Here is a 17,460-nt window from a genome sequence, read left to right as displayed (position 1 = left end):
AACAATTGCCGATGCGGCTACCTGTGTATTTGTACCATGCAGGGAAAAGAGTGGCAACCTTTAAACCGATAACACGTATTGTTTCTCCAAACAAAAAAATAATTTTTAATTTCGTGGTTTTTTTAATAAAAACTAATTTTCCGGGCATCCCATTTGCAATATTTTGCAATGGTGGATCCCGACCCTACTCCTTATGACATGGATCATGATGTCACGGAAGTTATTGCAACAACATCCAACATCTCATTACCAACGCTAGCAAATAAACAAATAACACAAACAAATCCCATCAAACAAAATGAGCGCAAACGACAACGCTTAGATGGCGCAACATCCCCAGTCAACTTGGATGTTTCTGATCTTGCTCAGAGGTTAGCAAGTTATAACCCCCAAGATCAGAACAAATTTGGTATTTTAGGTGCACTGGCAGACATTGACATCGGAGTTCCTACTCCTGTCAGCAATTCAAATTCGTCCAAACCGAAAGAAAATAATCCCAAAACAAAAAGATCATGGTGTCCTCCCATCTTCGTCTTTAATGTCAACATTAAAACTCTAGTGGAGTCTTTAAAAGAAGCAATTCCAGAGTCTGGTCTTAGAATCAAAAACATCAACAAAACAAAAAGCAAATTATACTTTGCTGATCCAAATGTACACGCTTCAATGATGGCCATATTGAAGGCTAAAAATATACAATCCTACTCTTTCACTCCAAAAGAGCACAAAAAGGTGTCAGTGATTATTCGAGGCCTTTATTCTTACTATAACGAAGAAGACATAAAGCAAGAGCTGGACGTTCTTGTACCAAATACGGTGGAAGATGTCAAAAAATTCAGAACTCCATCATCTTTAAAGAGAAATTGGGAAACTAGCCTTTTTCTAGTAACCTTGCTTCCGGGCAAGAAAATTGGCGATGTTTCGCACATTGACGAACTTCAGCTTCAGGGAATAACCTGGGAGAAACCCAAAAAGAAGTCGGGTGAAATTCAATGTCACAGGTGTCAGCGTTGGGGACACATTTCTCGAAATTGTAACTTTGCTTTCAATTGTGTCAAATGTGATGTTCAACACCCCCCAGGGGAATGTCAAAGAAAGAAAGAAGATACTTCTGATCCGCATTGTGTTAATTGCGGTAAACCCGGTCACCCGGCCAATTGGAGGGGATGTCCCTCATACAAAAAATATCTTCTTGCAAGGAAAAAGAAGATGGCCCAAGCAATGGAAGATAAGCTAGAGGCTCAAAATAACGTTTCAAGGGCAATAAACATGTCCTTGGCATCACCTGGAAAAGCTTTCTCCAGTTTATTCAGAGCCTGTCCAACAATTCGTCAGGAAAGCAAACAAAAACCTCAAATAATTCAAGATTTTCTTAAACTTGCAAATATTTTTCTGGAACCAGAAGAGCTCACTTTGGAACAAGAAGTTCAAATTTTCTTAAAGGAATATAAAAACATGCCTAAGAATGAAGCGAAAAAACAATTTTTGTCGCTTATGAAAAAAGTAAAATCTAATTATGGACCATAGGTCTCTTAAATTTTTAACTTTCAATGTGCGTTCTCTAGTGGATAGAAGTCGGCAACTAGAACTAAAGAACATATTGCATCAAAATAACATCGATATTGCTTTCGTTCAGGAATGTCATCTAAGAACCAACATGCGGGTTAAAGTTAGTGGATATTCTTTTGTCTACGATAACTCGCCCATTGGGGTTGCTTTATTCATCAAGAACTCTATTCAATATAAGAGAATACCTGTATCAGACCTGGGCATAAATACTACATTCATAAGTATTGAAATGTCTCATAACAACGCACCAAAAAAATACTTACTGGGATCAGTATATATCCCATGTAGTTTTCCTGTACAGAGACTTGAGTCCGATTTGAATAGATTAATTCAATTAACCACCAATTTCGACAGTTTCATTATGGGAGGTGATCTTAATTCAAAAAGTCCAACTTGGGGTGATGTTTATGAGAACTCCAATGGAAAGGTTTTGCGGTCCTGGCTTACCGAAAATTCTATGGAAGTAACCAGACTATCGGATTCCAGCCCCTCTTACCCAAATGGTTCCTCTTATTTGGACCATTTTTTAATCAGTTCGCATTTGATCAACAGACGTGCCTCTAATTATTTTATATCTACCAAGCCTACTTTCTCGGATCACTTTCCCATTAAGCTTGATCTTAGAGTTGATTTTACAAATATTGCTCTGAATTCGCCTCAATTTTTTACATCCTTCAAAAACACCAATTGGCAAAACTTTCGTCGAGACATAGATGCTGTTTCACATCAACTAATGCCGCCGATAAACAGGAATCTGGAGAATGATGAAATCGACGACGTAATCAACGAATTCAGCAGTCGGTTTTCCAATATACACGATAGGCATTCCCAAAAAATTGAGATAAAGGATGGCAATCTCCCTTATTCAGACAAAATCAAGAATTTTCTTAAAATTAAGCACCAATGGCAACGGAATCTTAAAAGAATCTTTCATCGTTCGGGTAACAGGACAAGTCGTGAATATTCCATTCTTTCCAGCCAAATACAATTGTTGAAAGTAATAATCAAAGAACTTGTCAACATAGAAACTGCCCAGATTTTCAATGAAAGATTACAAAAAATAAAGCCAGGACCGACTGCTTTTAAGGAAATATCCCGATTAACGGGGAAAAATAAGTCTGCTTTCTGTCACCAGTTAAACCATGGTACCAACACAATCACAAACAGCGCCGAAATAGCTGTTCATTTTAAAGATTTTTATTCATCGGTATTTGAAGGCTCGACATCACTACATGCTATTGATGATTGTAATTCCAGGGTGTTATCTTGTGTCAATTCAATTCCCCCTCATATTTATACCTTCGCCGATAACTTCAATGCTCTACAAAATCCGGATACTTTCCACTTCACTACATCTGAAAATATAAGAAGCATTATTATCAACACCAATTCAAAGAAATCGAGTGGTCCGGACGGATTTTCAAATTTCATTATTAAGAAATTTCCGGATTCCACAATTAATCTACTTACTTGCATTTTCAACAATTGCATAAACAACGGATACTTCCCTACTCAATGGAAAGTCGCCTAAATCATCCCCATCAAGAAGAAAACGTCCAGTTGTAACGTTGATGACTTCCGTCCCATATCTCTTCTTTCGAATATTGGAAAACTATTCGAAGTGGTGCTGAAACAAAAACTAGATCAAGGATTCATTATTGACCCAATACCAAGTTACCAATTTGGCTTCAAAGTTGGCCACTCCACGCAGCATGCACTTCTTAAGTTTCACAATGACATAATAACTCAGCTAAGAAGTCAATCATCTACAGTCGCCATTTCATTAGACATCCAAAAAGCCTTTGATTCCGTTTCTCACATCGGCATTTTATATAAACTGGTACAGCTGGGAACGGATCCTTTCATAATAAAAATCTTGAGAAGTTTCTTCACATCTCGACAGTTTTTGGTCCAAATCAAGAATACAGAATCGCCCTTGGGCCTTGTGACTCGTGGTGTTCCCCAAGGAAGTATACTGGCGCCATATTTGTTTAATTTGTTTCTCCATGATTTCCCTCATACTCATGAGCACTCTCAAGCCATTCTGTATGCAGACGACTGCTTAATATATGCGCACAATTCATCACCTTCAACTGCGTTAAGCTTTGCCTCAAATCATCTCCATATCATCAATGATTATTATAAAGCATGGGGTATCAAAATCAACGCCGCCAAATCAGTAGCGATTTGTATTCGCAATGCGTCTGGAAAGTGCCCGAGATATGTGGTACCAGAAAGCAAACAGTTGTATTTGTCTCTGGAAGGTGTAGAGATACCCTTCAAAACATCCTTAAAATATCTTGGTGTCAATTTCAACAGCCTCTTAAAATTTAATGGCCACGCTCGTTCCGTCATGCAAAAGGTAAAAGGAGTATTAGGGAGATTCGCAAACCTTTTCAATAGCAACTACTTACCGGTTGATACCAAGCTTCTCCTTTATAAAGTGGCAGTAAGACCCATTCTAACTTATGCATTTCCAATCTGGTTTGCTATTTCGCCAATAGTCGCCAACGAGTTGGAAATACTGGAAAGAAAGGTCATAAGGAAATGTATCAATAAACACTACCAAGCTGAAAACAAAAAATTTTCCAATACTTACATATACAACACTTCAAACATTGTTCCATTCTGTAAGTACGTCCAACAACACCAAAGGAAGTTTGTGGAAAACTTAGCTACCCATGAAAACTACCTTATAAGCTCAATCCACGATCTAGAGAGAAACATACCATGGTCAGAATCAATATATTTGTCGACATTGGGAATCCTCAACGAACCATCTGATGACACAGTCGAATACTCATTGCCACGATTCTACCTTAGTACTGTACCTGGATCCCATAGAGGATAAATATATTATTATAATATTAACAATTCATTTTACAATTTATTTATAAGCAAAACATATACTTACCAATATGTCGGTTATCCTGCAGCTCTTATTGTTGAGCGTTCGTTTGATTAACATAACTCCCCTGTGATATTTTATCATTTCACTAGACGTATTTATCCATTACAAGAGCACTGTTTGTTATGTAGCTTTCAGTCTCGTTTTGTTAACTAGTTTTAATTTTTGTTGTTGTTATTTCATTTATTTATTATCTTCAGACAATTAAGCTCTGTTCGTCATACATAAGGTCGGGAGCAAACCTTATTTTCACTCTCATCATTTTTCTAGATTTTTGTTTTGATCTCATTGTTCGCATGTAGCATACACATTTCATTGTGAGTTAGAATAAGACAACAATAGTTCTAACATTCCTATTCATTGTTAATCATTCAGATTGTATTTAAGTGTACTACCGAAAAAGAAGAAGACTCAAATAAAAAAAACTTACTTACTTACTTACTTGTACCATGCAGGTGAGTTTTCATTTGACGTATTCACAAAGGAATTGACAGATGAAATCGAGAGGATTTCGTAAATGTAAACATAGTATTTCTTCTGCATGTTTCTCTCACAATTAAAAAAAATCACGTTATGTTCAATCAGCTGGACCGATGCAAGTTACCTTCATTACATGCACCAACAATTTGAAATGACGACACGCCACTCTACTCTCTAATCTCGATTGTTTTGATAACACAAAAATTCTGATGTAAATAAACTATCGATAACACAAAATGATACTTTGACACATGTTATCGCCAATTTGACACCTCTATTATGTGTGAGGTTATAAAACTCTCATAAATGAATGAAACATTTTTATTTTTGCAAAATTAAAGTTAAGAGTGATTCCACAGATAGGCTGTCACAATGTCCGATGAAATAGATTCCGACAACGAGCTGGAGGAGAACTACTACAGCTATTTAAATGTCCCCAAGGAGGTGAGTAAAGAATTTCAATAATGGTTGATATGGTTTCATCATCTTTGGCCTCTTTTATTATTTTTCCCTTTTTGTTGCGTGTCTTATTATTGTTTTATTACTTGAATCCTCTGCCGCCAATATAGGCCTCTGCTGAGCAAATCAACAATGCCTATCGTAAGCTATCACGTCTATATCATCCTGACAAACATACCGAACCGGAAAATAAACAAAAAGCCGAGTTAATGTTTAATCGAACAAAAAAGGCCTATGAAGTGCTATCCGATCCACATAAAAGAGCCATATACGATTCGGTGGGTGAGAAAGGTTTGCGCACAGACGGTTGGGAATTGGTGCAACGACAGAAAACACCAGCGGAAATTCGAGAAGAATATGAGAGACTTGCCGAGGCAGCAGAGGCACGAAAACTGCTACAAAACACCAATCCTCGTGGCAATGTGACGATTAATATCAATGCCACGGAAATATTTTCACCCTATGACGAAAGTGATTTTCCCCATATTGAAGTGTCTTCCATGAGTATAGCCCAATCCATAGAAGCTCCGCTTACGAGGAGAGACACTTTGACGTTAAGTGGTAATCTAATGTCAGCAAATGGCAATGGTTCTGGTGGTTTTGTGGTGTGTGGTCGGCGTCTTTTGAATAAAGGTTGGCTGGAATTGGATGTGGGAGCTGGAAATGGTTTATTGCTGGGCGTTAAAGGTGGACGTACTCTATCCTCACTGGTAACATTGAATGCTGGGGCATCTACCAACTTCCGGGACAATGGTGTTATACCCGGTTTATTTACCACATTGGGAGTACAATTGGACAAACATACATTGGGCTCATTAACTTTAAATGCTGGTGGACAAGCTTCAATGAGCACGCAAATTGATCGCAACACCGAACGTTATGCGTGGTCAACGTCATTTGTAATTGGATCGCCACATATCTACTTTAGCATTGCCTATACCCATAAAATGTTGGAGAATGAACTGAAGCTAAAGGCAGTGGCTAAAGTGGGTACATTTGGTTTTATGGCAGAATATGGAGCTGAGAAGAAAATTTCCAAATATAGTTCAGTGTTGGCGGCGGTGTCAATTGGTGTGCCAACGGGTGTAATATTGAAATTTAAGTAAGTACGACATTGTCATCTCACGATTATTTATTACATTTATTTTGATTGCAGAGTTATTCGCTCCCAACAAACCTATGTGTTCCCAATACATCTAAGTGAGGAAATTGTACCAGCTGCGGTATTCTATGCCACTGTTACACCAATTATTGTTTGGTTTTTCGTCAAGAAATCCATAATAGAACCAATGCAAGCCGAACGTAAAAATATTGAAATTGAAAAAACAAAACGTACCAATGAACAGCGCATGAATTTGAAACGACAAGAGGCCATGGCGGCACTGGACTTAATGCAACATACCTATGAGCGTATTGTACAGGAAGAAATGGAACGCAATGGTTTGATAATTGTGAAGGCCACCTATGGCCAAACAGAGGAAAATAATCAAAATGAGTTTATAAAGGATGCCTCGATTGATGTTACAGTTCCTGTTCAATGTTTGGTTAAGGATGGCTCATTGGAATTGTACAATTCATCAAAGGTAGTGGTCAAGTGAAGTTTTATAATAATTCATTGTGCTTTATCGTTTTCTTCTTTTTTTGCAGAGTGACCTGCCCGGTTTTTATGATCCCTGTATTGGTGAAACAAAATTCTTACGCATTGATTACAAGCACAATAATGTCAATAAATCGATTGTAATTAAAGATATTGAGGCTGTTAGACTGCCACGATAACCGTAAAATTGTTTCCATCAATTGTTGTTGTTATTTTTTAGTTTATCCACATAGTTCCATCTAACAACTATTTTGTTTGCTACCCACTATTTGTAATTTTAGAATTTGCAAGTAAATTTTCATTAGAGCGGAATAGAATATTATTTAAATATGGCTAGGTTTGATGTTATTGTAATTTAAAATCATTAATTTTTTTAATTCACAAAAAATGACGTTGAGCTAAAAAATGCATTAAATAAAAACTAAGCTTTTTTTTTAAAAAAGTGCATACAAAAACCAGAGCTATAATATATTGAGTTTTCTTTTTTTATGGAAGAAAAGAATTCGCCTTCGTCTTGAAAATTTGAGATACCAATCAAATGTGGATTTTTTAAAGAATTTTTGGCGCAACCAATCGTGGACTTTTAAAGAATTTTTAGATCAACCAAACATGGATTTTTAAAGAATTTTGGATTAACAAACGTGGATTTTTTTAAAGAATTTTTTGACAAAAAAAAGTGGATATTTTAAAGAAGTTTTGGACAAAAAAAGGGTGAATTTTTTAAAGAATTTTTGGACAAACCGAACGTGGATTTTTTATAGAATTTTTGGACAAACCGAACGTGGATTTTTTAAAGAATTTTTGGACAAACCGAACGTGGATTTTTTAAAGAATTTTTGGACAAACCGAACGTGGATTTTTTAAAGAATTATTGGACAAACCGAACGTGGATTTTTTAAAGAATTTTTGGACAAACCGAACGTGGATTTTTTAAAGAATTTTTGGACCAACCAGACGTGGATTTTTTTAAGGAATTGTAGGACCAACCAGACGTGGATTTTTTAAAGAATTTTTGGACCAACCAAACGTGGTTTTTTTAAAGAATTTTTAAACCAAGCAAACATGTATTTTTTAAAGAATTTTTGGACCAAACAAACGTTTATTTTTTAAAGAATTTTTGGACCAAACAAACGTTTATTTTTTAAAGAATTTTTGGACCAGCCAAACATGGTTTTTTTAATGAATTGTTGGACCAACCAAACGAGGATTTTTTAAAGAATTTTTCCAACAAACAGACATGGGTGTTAAAAAAATGTTGATAAACTCAACGTGGATTTTAAAAAAAAATGGACCAACCAAATGCGAATTTTTTAAAGAATTATTCCAACAACCAAACGTGAAGTTTTTAAAGAATTTTTCCAACAACCAAACGTGGTTTTTTTAAGAAATTTTCCAACAGCCAAAAGTGGATTTTTTAAAAATTTTCCAACAACCAACGTTGATTTTTTAAAGAATTTTTCCAAGAACCAAACGTGGATTTTTTAAAGAATTTTTCCAAAGAATTTTTTAAAGAATTTTTGTACCAACCAAACGTGGATTTTTTTAAGTATTTTTGGACATACTAAACCTGCCACAACAAGAACAGAATATTTATTCTTTTTTTTGAACTTTGAAGCGACACCCTAGGTTAAGGGTAATGTTGGCGATCCTCTGGATACAAAAGGCCAGGATTAATTCAGAAATAAGCGCAGCATATAAAGAATATTTATTTGTATTTATTTTTTTATGCAAAGCCGTTACAACCATTCGATGTCATAAATAATCGATAATTATTGTGAAATACTGTCGATAACAAAATTTTTCAGAGATCTGAAATTCGATAGATGTCAGCTGTCAGTTCGTATTAGGTATGTTCGTAAACGGAATCATTCTGAAAAAAATAAACGTAAAATTAGAGAGATATGTAACATTAATATTTTTAACAAATATTAACCACTGCAAAATAAGACAAAAGCGAAAATGTCGTCCGGCATTTTTCACTTTATTTTTATTACATTAATTTATCTTTACCTCATTCATAATTGTTTCTCACTTTTCAACATCGTTTGTTTACATTTTGCAAAAACTAGTTTACCTCCCACCACCCTCAAAACCTAATACATCAATTTTAACTGCAACACCACGCGAACAAACCTATTGTTTGAAAGGAAAAACTCTCTGCACTTGAGAGATAAATAGGTTGCTTCGTTCTTGGGGAAAAATAGTTATGGAGCCTTTTCGATGGTTTCCAATTATTTGTGTGCAGCTCCAGTGGTCAATAACGAAGTGTATGAACTCCTCTTTTATAGACTTGACAAGTGTTTGTGAATTACACGGCTAAGTTAAGGCAGAGAAAATTAATTGCAGCATCGTTCAATCTGTGGCCTTCTTCGCCGCTGTTTGGAAGGCATGACCAGTAAAAAAATAACACTGTTACGTTATTTATTTGCGTGCGTTTGTATGCTATTGGCATTAAATTTATTAATTGATTATTTTGCTGACAAATCGGATGTCTCTTCATCATTTAGTCGTTTAAGGTAAGGCCAGGGGGATTGTGTAAGAAGACACGCAACAAGAAGCATAACACGGAAAACGGGATGCGGATGCTTTGTATGAATCATATCATGTGATTTGTTTTTGTATTGTTATTTAATTCTAGTTTACGCAAAGTCTATCGCTATAATGGAACAGTACTTAGCTCCACAGGCAATGCAAGTAGCAGCAGCAGCAACAACAATAATAACACAAACAATAATAACAATTCCCTAGCATTACCAGCGACTTTAACCACCAATGTCTCACCATTTGCTAATTCTTCCAATCTCCAACAACAACAACTGGAGCTGCACAGCAATAATAGCTTAAATCAAGTCAATAATAGCAAGGAAGCCTCCAGCGTGTCACCTCTGCCAATTTGTCAAGACCCCATTATTGAAGAAAGTAAGTGCAACAAGCAACACACTTTGTTCATTATTTGTAATTGTTCTTTTATCCTTCATTTTAGGTAGTCCTTTTGTACCTAATATAACTTTAGAATCTCTGGATGTTATCAATGACCAATTGGGTCCTCTATTAGAACCCGGTGGTGCTTTCAAACCAAAAGACTGTATAGCTCGGCACCATGTTGCAATTGTGGTGCCTTTTCGTGATAGATATGCCCATCTATCGATCTTCCTGCGCAACATACATAAATTTCTAATGCAACAGCGTATAGCCTATCGTATATTCATTATTGAACAAACAAATGGCAAGGCCTTTAATAGAGCCGCCCTTATGAATATTGGCTTTTTGGAGGCCATGAAATTATATAAATGGGATTGTTTTATATTCCATGATGTTGATCTATTACCGTTGGATAATCGAAATTTATATAATTGTCCACGTCAACCGCGTCATATGTCAGTGGCCATAGATAAATTTAATTATAAGTGAGTATAGATGGGATTTGAACGCGAGGTATATTTAGTCATTATGACCGTTATTACTTGTTTTCTAGGTTGCCTTATCGTACAATATTTGGTGGTGTCTCAGCAATGACCCGAGAACATTTTTTAACCGTCAATGGATTTTCAAATTCATATTTTGGTTGGGGCGGTGAAGATGATGACATGTCAAACAGGTGAGTTAAATGTTTATTAAATATTTATGCGTACAGATACATATATAGTTTAGAAAACTTAAGTAAGGAGAGTATAACTTTCTTCCAAATTTATGTGATTCGTCTTAAGATATCTAGAGTTAGGAATAGATTTCAATGAAGGCATATAACCCGTCTCACCATATTAATTACAAAAATCCAACAATTCTTTAAACAGAAAATTCACATTTGGTTGGTGGAAAATATCCTTAAAAAATCCACGTTTGGTTGGTCAAAAAATTCTTTTAAAAAATCCACGTTTGGTTGGTCAAAAAATTCTTTTAAAAAATCCACGTTTGGTTGTTGAAAAAATTCTTTTAAAAAATCCACGTTTCTTGAAAAAATTCTTTTAAAAAATCCACGTTTGTTGAAAAAATTCTTTTAAAAAATCCACGTTTGTTGAAAAAAATCTTTTAAAAAATCCACGTTTGTTGAAAAAATTCTTTTAAAAAATCCACGTTTGTTGAAAAAATTCTTTTAAAAAATCCACGTTTGTTGAAAAAATTCTTTTAAAAAATCCACGTCTGTTGAAAAAATTCTTTTAAAAAATCCACGTTTGTTGAAAAAATTCTTTTAAAAAATCCACGTTTGTTGAAAAAATTCTTTTAAAAAATCCACGTTTGTTGAAAAAATTCTTTTAAAAAATCCACGTTTGTTGAAAAAATTCTTTTAAAAAATCCACGTTTGTTGAAAAAATTCTTTTAAAAAATCCACGTTTGTTGAAAAAATTCTTTTAAAAAATCCACGTTTGTTGAAAAAATTCTTTTAAAAAATCCACGTTTGTTGAAAAAATTCTTTTAAAAAATCCACGTTTGTTGAAAAAATTCTTTTAAAAAATCCACGTTTGTTGAAAAAATTCTTTTAAAAAATCCACGTTTGTTGAAAAAATTCTTTTAAAAAATCCACGTTTGTTGAAAAAATTCTTTTAAAAAATCCACGTTTGTTGAAAAAATTCTTTTAAAAAATCCACGTTAGTTGTTAAAAAATCCACGTTTGTTGAAAAAATTCTTTTAAAAAATCCACGTTAGTTGTTAAAAAATCCACGTTTGTTGAAAAAATTCTTTTAAAAAATCCACGTTTGTTGTTAAAAAATCCACGTTTGTTGAAAAAATTCTTTTAAAAAATCCACGTTTGTTGAAAAAATTCTTTTAAAAAATCCACGTTTGTTGAAAAAATTCTTTTAAAAAATCCACGTTTGTTGAAAAAATTCTTTTAAAAAATCCACGTTTGTTGAAAAAATTCTTTTAAAAAATCCACGTTTGTTGAAAAAATTCTTTTAAAAAATCCACGTTTGTTGAAAAGATTCTTTTAAAAAATCCACGTTTGTTGAAAAAATTCTTTTAAAAAATCCACGTTTGTTGAAAAAATTCTTTTAAAAAATCCACGTTTGTTGAAAAAATTCTTTTAAAAAATCCACGTTTGTTGAAAAAATTCTTTTAAAAAATCCACGTTTGTTGAAAAAATTCTTTTAAAAAATCCACGTTTGTTGAAAAAATTCTTTTAAAAAATCCACGTTTGTTGAAAAAATTCTTTTAAAAAATCCACGTTTGTTGAAAAAATTCTTTTAAAAAATCCACGTTTGTTGAAAAAATTCTTTTAAAAAATCCACGTTTGTTGAAAAAATTATTTTAAAAAATCCACGTTTGTTGAAAAAATTCTTTTAAAAAATCCACGTTTGTTGAAAAAATTCTTTTAAAAAATCCACGTTTGTTGAAAAAATTCTTTTAAAAAATCCACGTTTGTTTAAAAAATCCACGTTTGTTGAAAAAATTCTTTTAAAAAATCCACGTTTGTTTAAAAAATCCACGTTTGTTGAAAAAATTCTTTTAAAAAATCCACGTTTGTTTAAAAAATCCACGTTTGTTGAAAAAATTCTTTTAAAAAATCCACGTTTGTTGAAAAAATTCTTTTAAAAAATCCACGTTTGTTGAAAAAATTCTTTTAAAAAATCCACGTTTGTTTAAAAAATCCACGTTTGTTGAAAAAATTCTTTTAAAAAATCCACGTTTGTTGAAAAAATTCTTTTAAAAAATCCACGTTTGTTTGAAAAAATTCTTTTAAAAAATCCACGTTTGTTGAAAAAATTCTTTTAAAAAATCCACGTTTGTTTGAAAAAATTCTTTTAAAAAATCCACGTTTGTTGAAAAAATTCTTTTAAAAAATCCACGTTTGTTGAAAAAATTCTTTTAAAAAATCCACGTTTGTTTGTGGAAAAAATTCTCTTAAAAAATCCACGTTTGGTTGTTGGAAAAATTCTTTAAAAAATCCACGTTTGTTTGTGGAAAAAATTCTTTAAAAAATCCACGTTTGTTTGTGGAAAAAATTCTTTTAAAAAATCCACGTTTGGTTGTTGGAAAAATTCTTTAAAAAATCCACGTTTGGTAGTTGGAAAAATTCTTTTAAAAAATCCACGTTTGTTTGTTGAAAAAATTCTTTTAAAAAATCCACGTTTGTTTGTTGAAAAAATTCTTTTAAAAAATCCACGTTTGTTTGTTGAAAAAATTCTTTTAAAAAATCCACGTTTGTTTGTTGAAAAAATTCTTTTAAAAAATCCACGTTTGTTGAAAAAATTCTTTTAAAAAATCCAGGTTTGTTTGTTGAAAAAATTCTTTTAAAAAATCCACGTTTGTTTGTTGAAAAAAATCTTTTAAAAAATCCACGTTTGTTGAAAAAAATCTTTTAAAAAATCCACGTTTGTTGAAAAAATTCTTTTAAAAAATCCACGTTTGTTGAAAAAATTCTTTTAAAAAATCCACGTTTGTTGAAAAAATTCTTTTAAAAAATCCACGTTTGTTGAAAAAATTCTTTTAAAAAATCCACGTTTGTTGAAAAAATTCTTTTAAAAAATCCACGTTTGTTGAAAAAATTCTTTTAAAAAATCCACGTTTGTTGAAAAAAATTCTTTTAAAAAATCCACGTTTGTTGAAAAAATTCTTTTAAAAAATCCACGTTTGTTGAAAAAAAAAATTGGAAAAATTCTTTTAAAAAATCCACGTTTGTTTGTTGAAAAAATTCTTTTAAAAAATCCACGTTTGTTTGTTGAAAAAATTCTTTTAAAAAATCCACGTTTGTTTGTTGAAAAAATTCTTTTAAAAAATCCACGTTTGTTTGTTGAAAAAATTTTTTTAAAAAATCCACGTTTGTTTGTTGAAAAAATTCTTTTAAAAAATCCACGTTTGTTTGTTGAAAAATTTCTTTTAAAAAATCCACGTTTGTTGTTGTTTGTGGAATAATTTCTTTTAAAAAATCCACGTTTGTTGTTGTTTGTGGAAAAAATTCTTTTAAAAAATCCACGTTTGTTGTTGTTTGTGGAAAAAATTCTTTTAAAAAATCCCCGTTTGTTTGTGGAAAAAATTCTTTTAAAAAATCCACGTTTGTTTGTGGAAAAAATTCTTTTAAAAAATCCACGATTGTTTGTAGAAAAAATTCTTTTAAAAAATCCACGTTTGTAGAAAAAATTATTTTAAAAAATCCACGTTTGTTTGTAGAAATTTTTTTTTAAAAAATCCACGTTTGTTTGTAGAAAAAATTATTTTAAAAAATCCACGTTTGTTTGTAGAAATTTTTTTTTTAAAAAATCCACGTTTGTTTTAAATTATTTTCAAAAATCCACGTTTGTTTGTTGAAAAAATTCTTTTAAAAAATCCAAGTTTAATTGTTGGAAAAAAATCTTTAAAAAATCAAAGTTTGTTTGTTGAAATAATAATTAATAAATCCACGTTTGTTTGTGGTTAAAATTCTGTAAAAAATCCACGTTTAAAATATTCACGTCTGTGGGTCCGATGTTTTTTTTTTTCAAGATTTTACACTGTGTTTCTCCAAAAATTCTTGTTTAGGTCATCTTTAATAAATTAAAATATTTTATTTCTCTTTCCTTATTTGCTTTTTCTAATATCTATTTTCATTTTCCAATTTCTTTACAGATTACGAAATGCTAATCTTTTTATAGCACGTTATCCCATCAATATTGCACGCTATACAATGTTGAAACATCAAAAAGAAAAAGCCAATCCCAAACGCTATGAGAATTTGGTAAATGGCATCAATAAAATTGGTAACGATGGCTTGAATTCCATAAAATACGAAATTTACAGTTACAAATCGTATCCAACATTTAGTTGGTATTATGCTGAACTAAAGATCTCGGAACAAAAAAGTTAAATTTTATTTTATTTTTTAAATGCAATGCGATCTACTTTCTCATATTTAGACCAGAAGAAACATACAGACAGACAGACGGATATGCATAAAAAAGCGTATATATTTATACAAACAATCCATATTTACATTCATATATACAACAACAACAGCTATTACTATTACAACTAACAAAGAAAAACCAAACATTAATTTTTCCCCCTTCCTATAACACATTCTTTAAAAATTCTTGTTCTTGTTCTTCTTCTCTTTATCTTCTTACTCTTTCATATAAAAAAACTTTTTTTATTCAACTTTTTAACTTAGAATGGAAAAACAGAAAACGATACAAACCAAGAAAACATAGACAAAAAAATATTTAAACTAGTGATATATAACAAAATATATATCTATACATAGCGATATATAAATTAAAAAAAAAAGAAAAATATGAGAAATTGGAGTGGAACGAAGACACAATAAGTAGTAGATCAAAATGAAATAATTAGCGTTCAAAATTATGTAGAAAAATTTGTTAATGCCATTATTTGTTTTGTTAATAATTGAATTTTTATTTATTTTTTTGTTTTGAGCTTTTTTAGAGACTTAGTTTAGTAAACACGTTAATGTACTTACTTCCATTCTCTCATTCGTCTTAGACTTGTTTCGTCCAACCATTTCAATATGGAAACAAATAACTTGTTGCTTCCTTTTTATGGATTTGATATTAGCTGAACAAAAAAAAGAAAACATATTTTATTATCAATACTAATATTTATTAATCAACATATTTTACAAAATTTATTTTTATCACTTAAAACGAATCTCGAAATGAAAAGATTTTTGTTGGGGCAAAGGTAATGGCAGATTTAGTAGTTTAATTTTTAGTGAATGTACTTTAAATTGTTATTGTTCTAAACAATTTTTTTTTGTTATATTTGTTTTATTATATTGTTATAAATGTTTTTGTAAATATTTTTTTTTGTAACTGAAATTTAATTTCAAGTTTGCCTCTTAGAATCACAATCTTTTGAAATAATTTTATGTTTTTTATATCGAAAATTGTATATTTCTTAATCTTGTTTCATATTTTTTAAGCTGATTCTCCATTCCATCCAATCTATATATTATATCAGTGTATTATACCCTCAGCTTTGACTTTAATACAATCAAAAATGTGCCTCATAGAATTGATGGTTTGGAAGAAAGCCATTGCAGACATTTCCAGTCGATTTAGCCCTGTCCATCCTGTCTGGCTGGCTTGTGCGCTTGATAACTCTCGAAGGGACTTACCGATTTGGTCCATACTTTGGACTCTCATAAAATAAACCGATATGTTTCATACTTTGAACATCATAATATTTCTTCCAGACATAGATCAAGTTTGAGTATGGACACTACCGGGACACTTCTTCGGGTACCTTCCACACACAATTTCAAGTTTTCTAGCAAGAATGACGGACAAGGTTTGGTTCATTTTAATTTTTTCGACGGTACCATTTTTTCGGCCGTACTGCCTGAGATAATGGCACAAAATACCAAAAATACGAATTGAGTATCCGATTTGGCGGGACCTTTGGACACCGTAAAATGTCTTCCAAACCTCCTACATCAAGTTCCAAGAACGTCTATTGCAATTCACACCTCCAATTACATTTCCCAAAAAGTATAAATTTGTTCACTTAAATGCAGTTTAAGGCCTGTTCGAGAATTGTTTTGAAATTTTCATCGAATATAGTTCTTGTGGTCCTGATTACAACGATATAATTGTTTTCTCGGGCAAGTCCATACTTCCTGAGATAATTGCGCAAAATCTTAAGAAAACCCAAAAAAAAAAAAAAACACTACCGGCACCAAAAATATACGAATTGAGTAAACGATTTGGCGGGACCTTTGGACATCGTAAAATGTCTTCCAAACCACCCAAAATCAAGCTCCAAGAACGTCTATAGCAATTCACACCTCCAAGTACATTTCCCAAAAAAGTTCAAACATTTTCACTGAAATGCAGTTTAAGGCCTGTTCGACAATTGTTTTGAAATTTTCACCGCATATAGTTCTTGTGTTCCTGATTACAACGATATAATTGTTTTCTCGGGCAAGTCCATACTTCCTGAGATAATTGCGCAAAATCTGAAGAAAACCCAAAAAAAACCTACCGGCACCAAAAATATACAAATTGAGTATCTGATTTGGTGGGACCTTTGGACATCGTAAAATGTCTTCCGAACCTCCTACATCAAGCCCCAAGAACGTCTATAGCAATTCACACCTCCAAGTACATTTCCCCAAAAAAGTTCAAACTTTTTCACTTAAATGCAGTTTAAGGCCTGTTCGAGAATTGTTTTGAAATTTTCACCGAATGTAGTTCTTGTGGTCCTGATTACAACGATATAATTGTTTTCTCGGGCAAGTCCATACTTCCTGAGATAATTGCGCAAAATCTGAAGAAAACCCAAAAAAAACCTACCGGCACCAAAAATATACAAATTGAGTATACCATTTGGTGGGACCTTTGGACAACGTAAAATATCTTCCAAACCTCCTACATCAAGCTGCAAGAACGTCTATAGCAATTCACACCTCCAAGTACATTTCCCAAAAAAAGTTCAAATTTTTCCACTTAAATGCAGTTTAAGGCCTGTTCGAGAATTGTTTTGAAATTTTCACCGAATGTAGTTCTTGTGGTCCTGATTA

The 17,460-nt window shown here is 32.3% G+C and overlaps 2 protein-coding genes across 2 annotated transcripts; both read left to right on the top strand.

The window, feature by feature from the left end:
* Positions 1 to 2,908: 2,908 nt before the first annotated feature.
* Positions 2,909 to 7,470, top strand: LOC141386430 (dnaJ homolog subfamily C member 11). The gene is made up of 4 exons (XM_073954892.1): positions 2,909 to 5,398; positions 5,524 to 6,515; positions 6,570 to 6,996; positions 7,061 to 7,470. The coding sequence occupies exons 1-4, from the start codon at positions 5,327 to 5,329 to the stop codon at positions 7,187 to 7,189; spliced, it is 1,620 nt and encodes a 539-aa protein (XP_073810993.1). The 5' UTR covers positions 2,909 to 5,326; the 3' UTR covers positions 7,190 to 7,470.
* A 1,375-nt stretch (positions 7,471 to 8,845) lies between these two features.
* Positions 8,846 to 16,429, top strand: beta4GalNAcTA (beta1,4-N-acetylgalactosaminyltransferase A). The gene is made up of 5 exons (XM_073954893.1): positions 8,846 to 9,526; positions 9,649 to 9,929; positions 9,994 to 10,417; positions 10,486 to 10,608; positions 14,550 to 16,429. The coding sequence occupies exons 1-5, from the start codon at positions 9,399 to 9,401 to the stop codon at positions 14,785 to 14,787; spliced, it is 1,194 nt and encodes a 397-aa protein (XP_073810994.1). The 5' UTR covers positions 8,846 to 9,398; the 3' UTR covers positions 14,788 to 16,429.
* The last annotated feature ends 1,031 nt before the right edge of the window (positions 16,430 to 17,460 follow it).

This window comes from Musca autumnalis, unplaced genomic scaffold, assembly GCF_047663935.1.
Source record: "Musca autumnalis isolate F117 unplaced genomic scaffold, ASM4766393v1 scaffold_5, whole genome shotgun sequence".
NCBI classification, from domain to species: domain Eukaryota; kingdom Metazoa; phylum Arthropoda; class Insecta; order Diptera; family Muscidae; genus Musca; species Musca autumnalis.
This window is presented reverse-complemented; position numbering and strand designations above follow the sequence as displayed.

Excerpts from the sequence above, each read along its gene's own strand:
- LOC141386430 (XM_073954892.1), top strand. The coding sequence starts at position 5,327 with ATGTCCGATGAAATAGATTCCGACAACGAGCTGGAGGAGAACTACTAC. Across the intron at positions 5,399-5,523 it reads ATTTAAATGTCCCCAAGGAG|GCCTCTGCTGAGCAAATCAA; the intron begins GTGAGTAAAGAA and ends CCGCCAATATAG. Across the intron at positions 6,997-7,060 it reads AATTGTACAATTCATCAAAG|AGTGACCTGCCCGGTTTTTA; the intron begins GTAGTGGTCAAG and ends CTTTTTTTGCAG.
- beta4GalNAcTA (XM_073954893.1), top strand. The coding sequence starts at position 9,399 with ATGACCAGTAAAAAAATAACACTGTTACGTTATTTATTTGCGTGCGTT. Across the intron at positions 9,930-9,993 it reads AGACCCCATTATTGAAGAAA|GTAGTCCTTTTGTACCTAAT; the intron begins GTAAGTGCAACA and ends CCTTCATTTTAG. Across the intron at positions 10,418-10,485 it reads ATAGATAAATTTAATTATAA|GTTGCCTTATCGTACAATAT; the intron begins GTGAGTATAGAT and ends CTTGTTTTCTAG.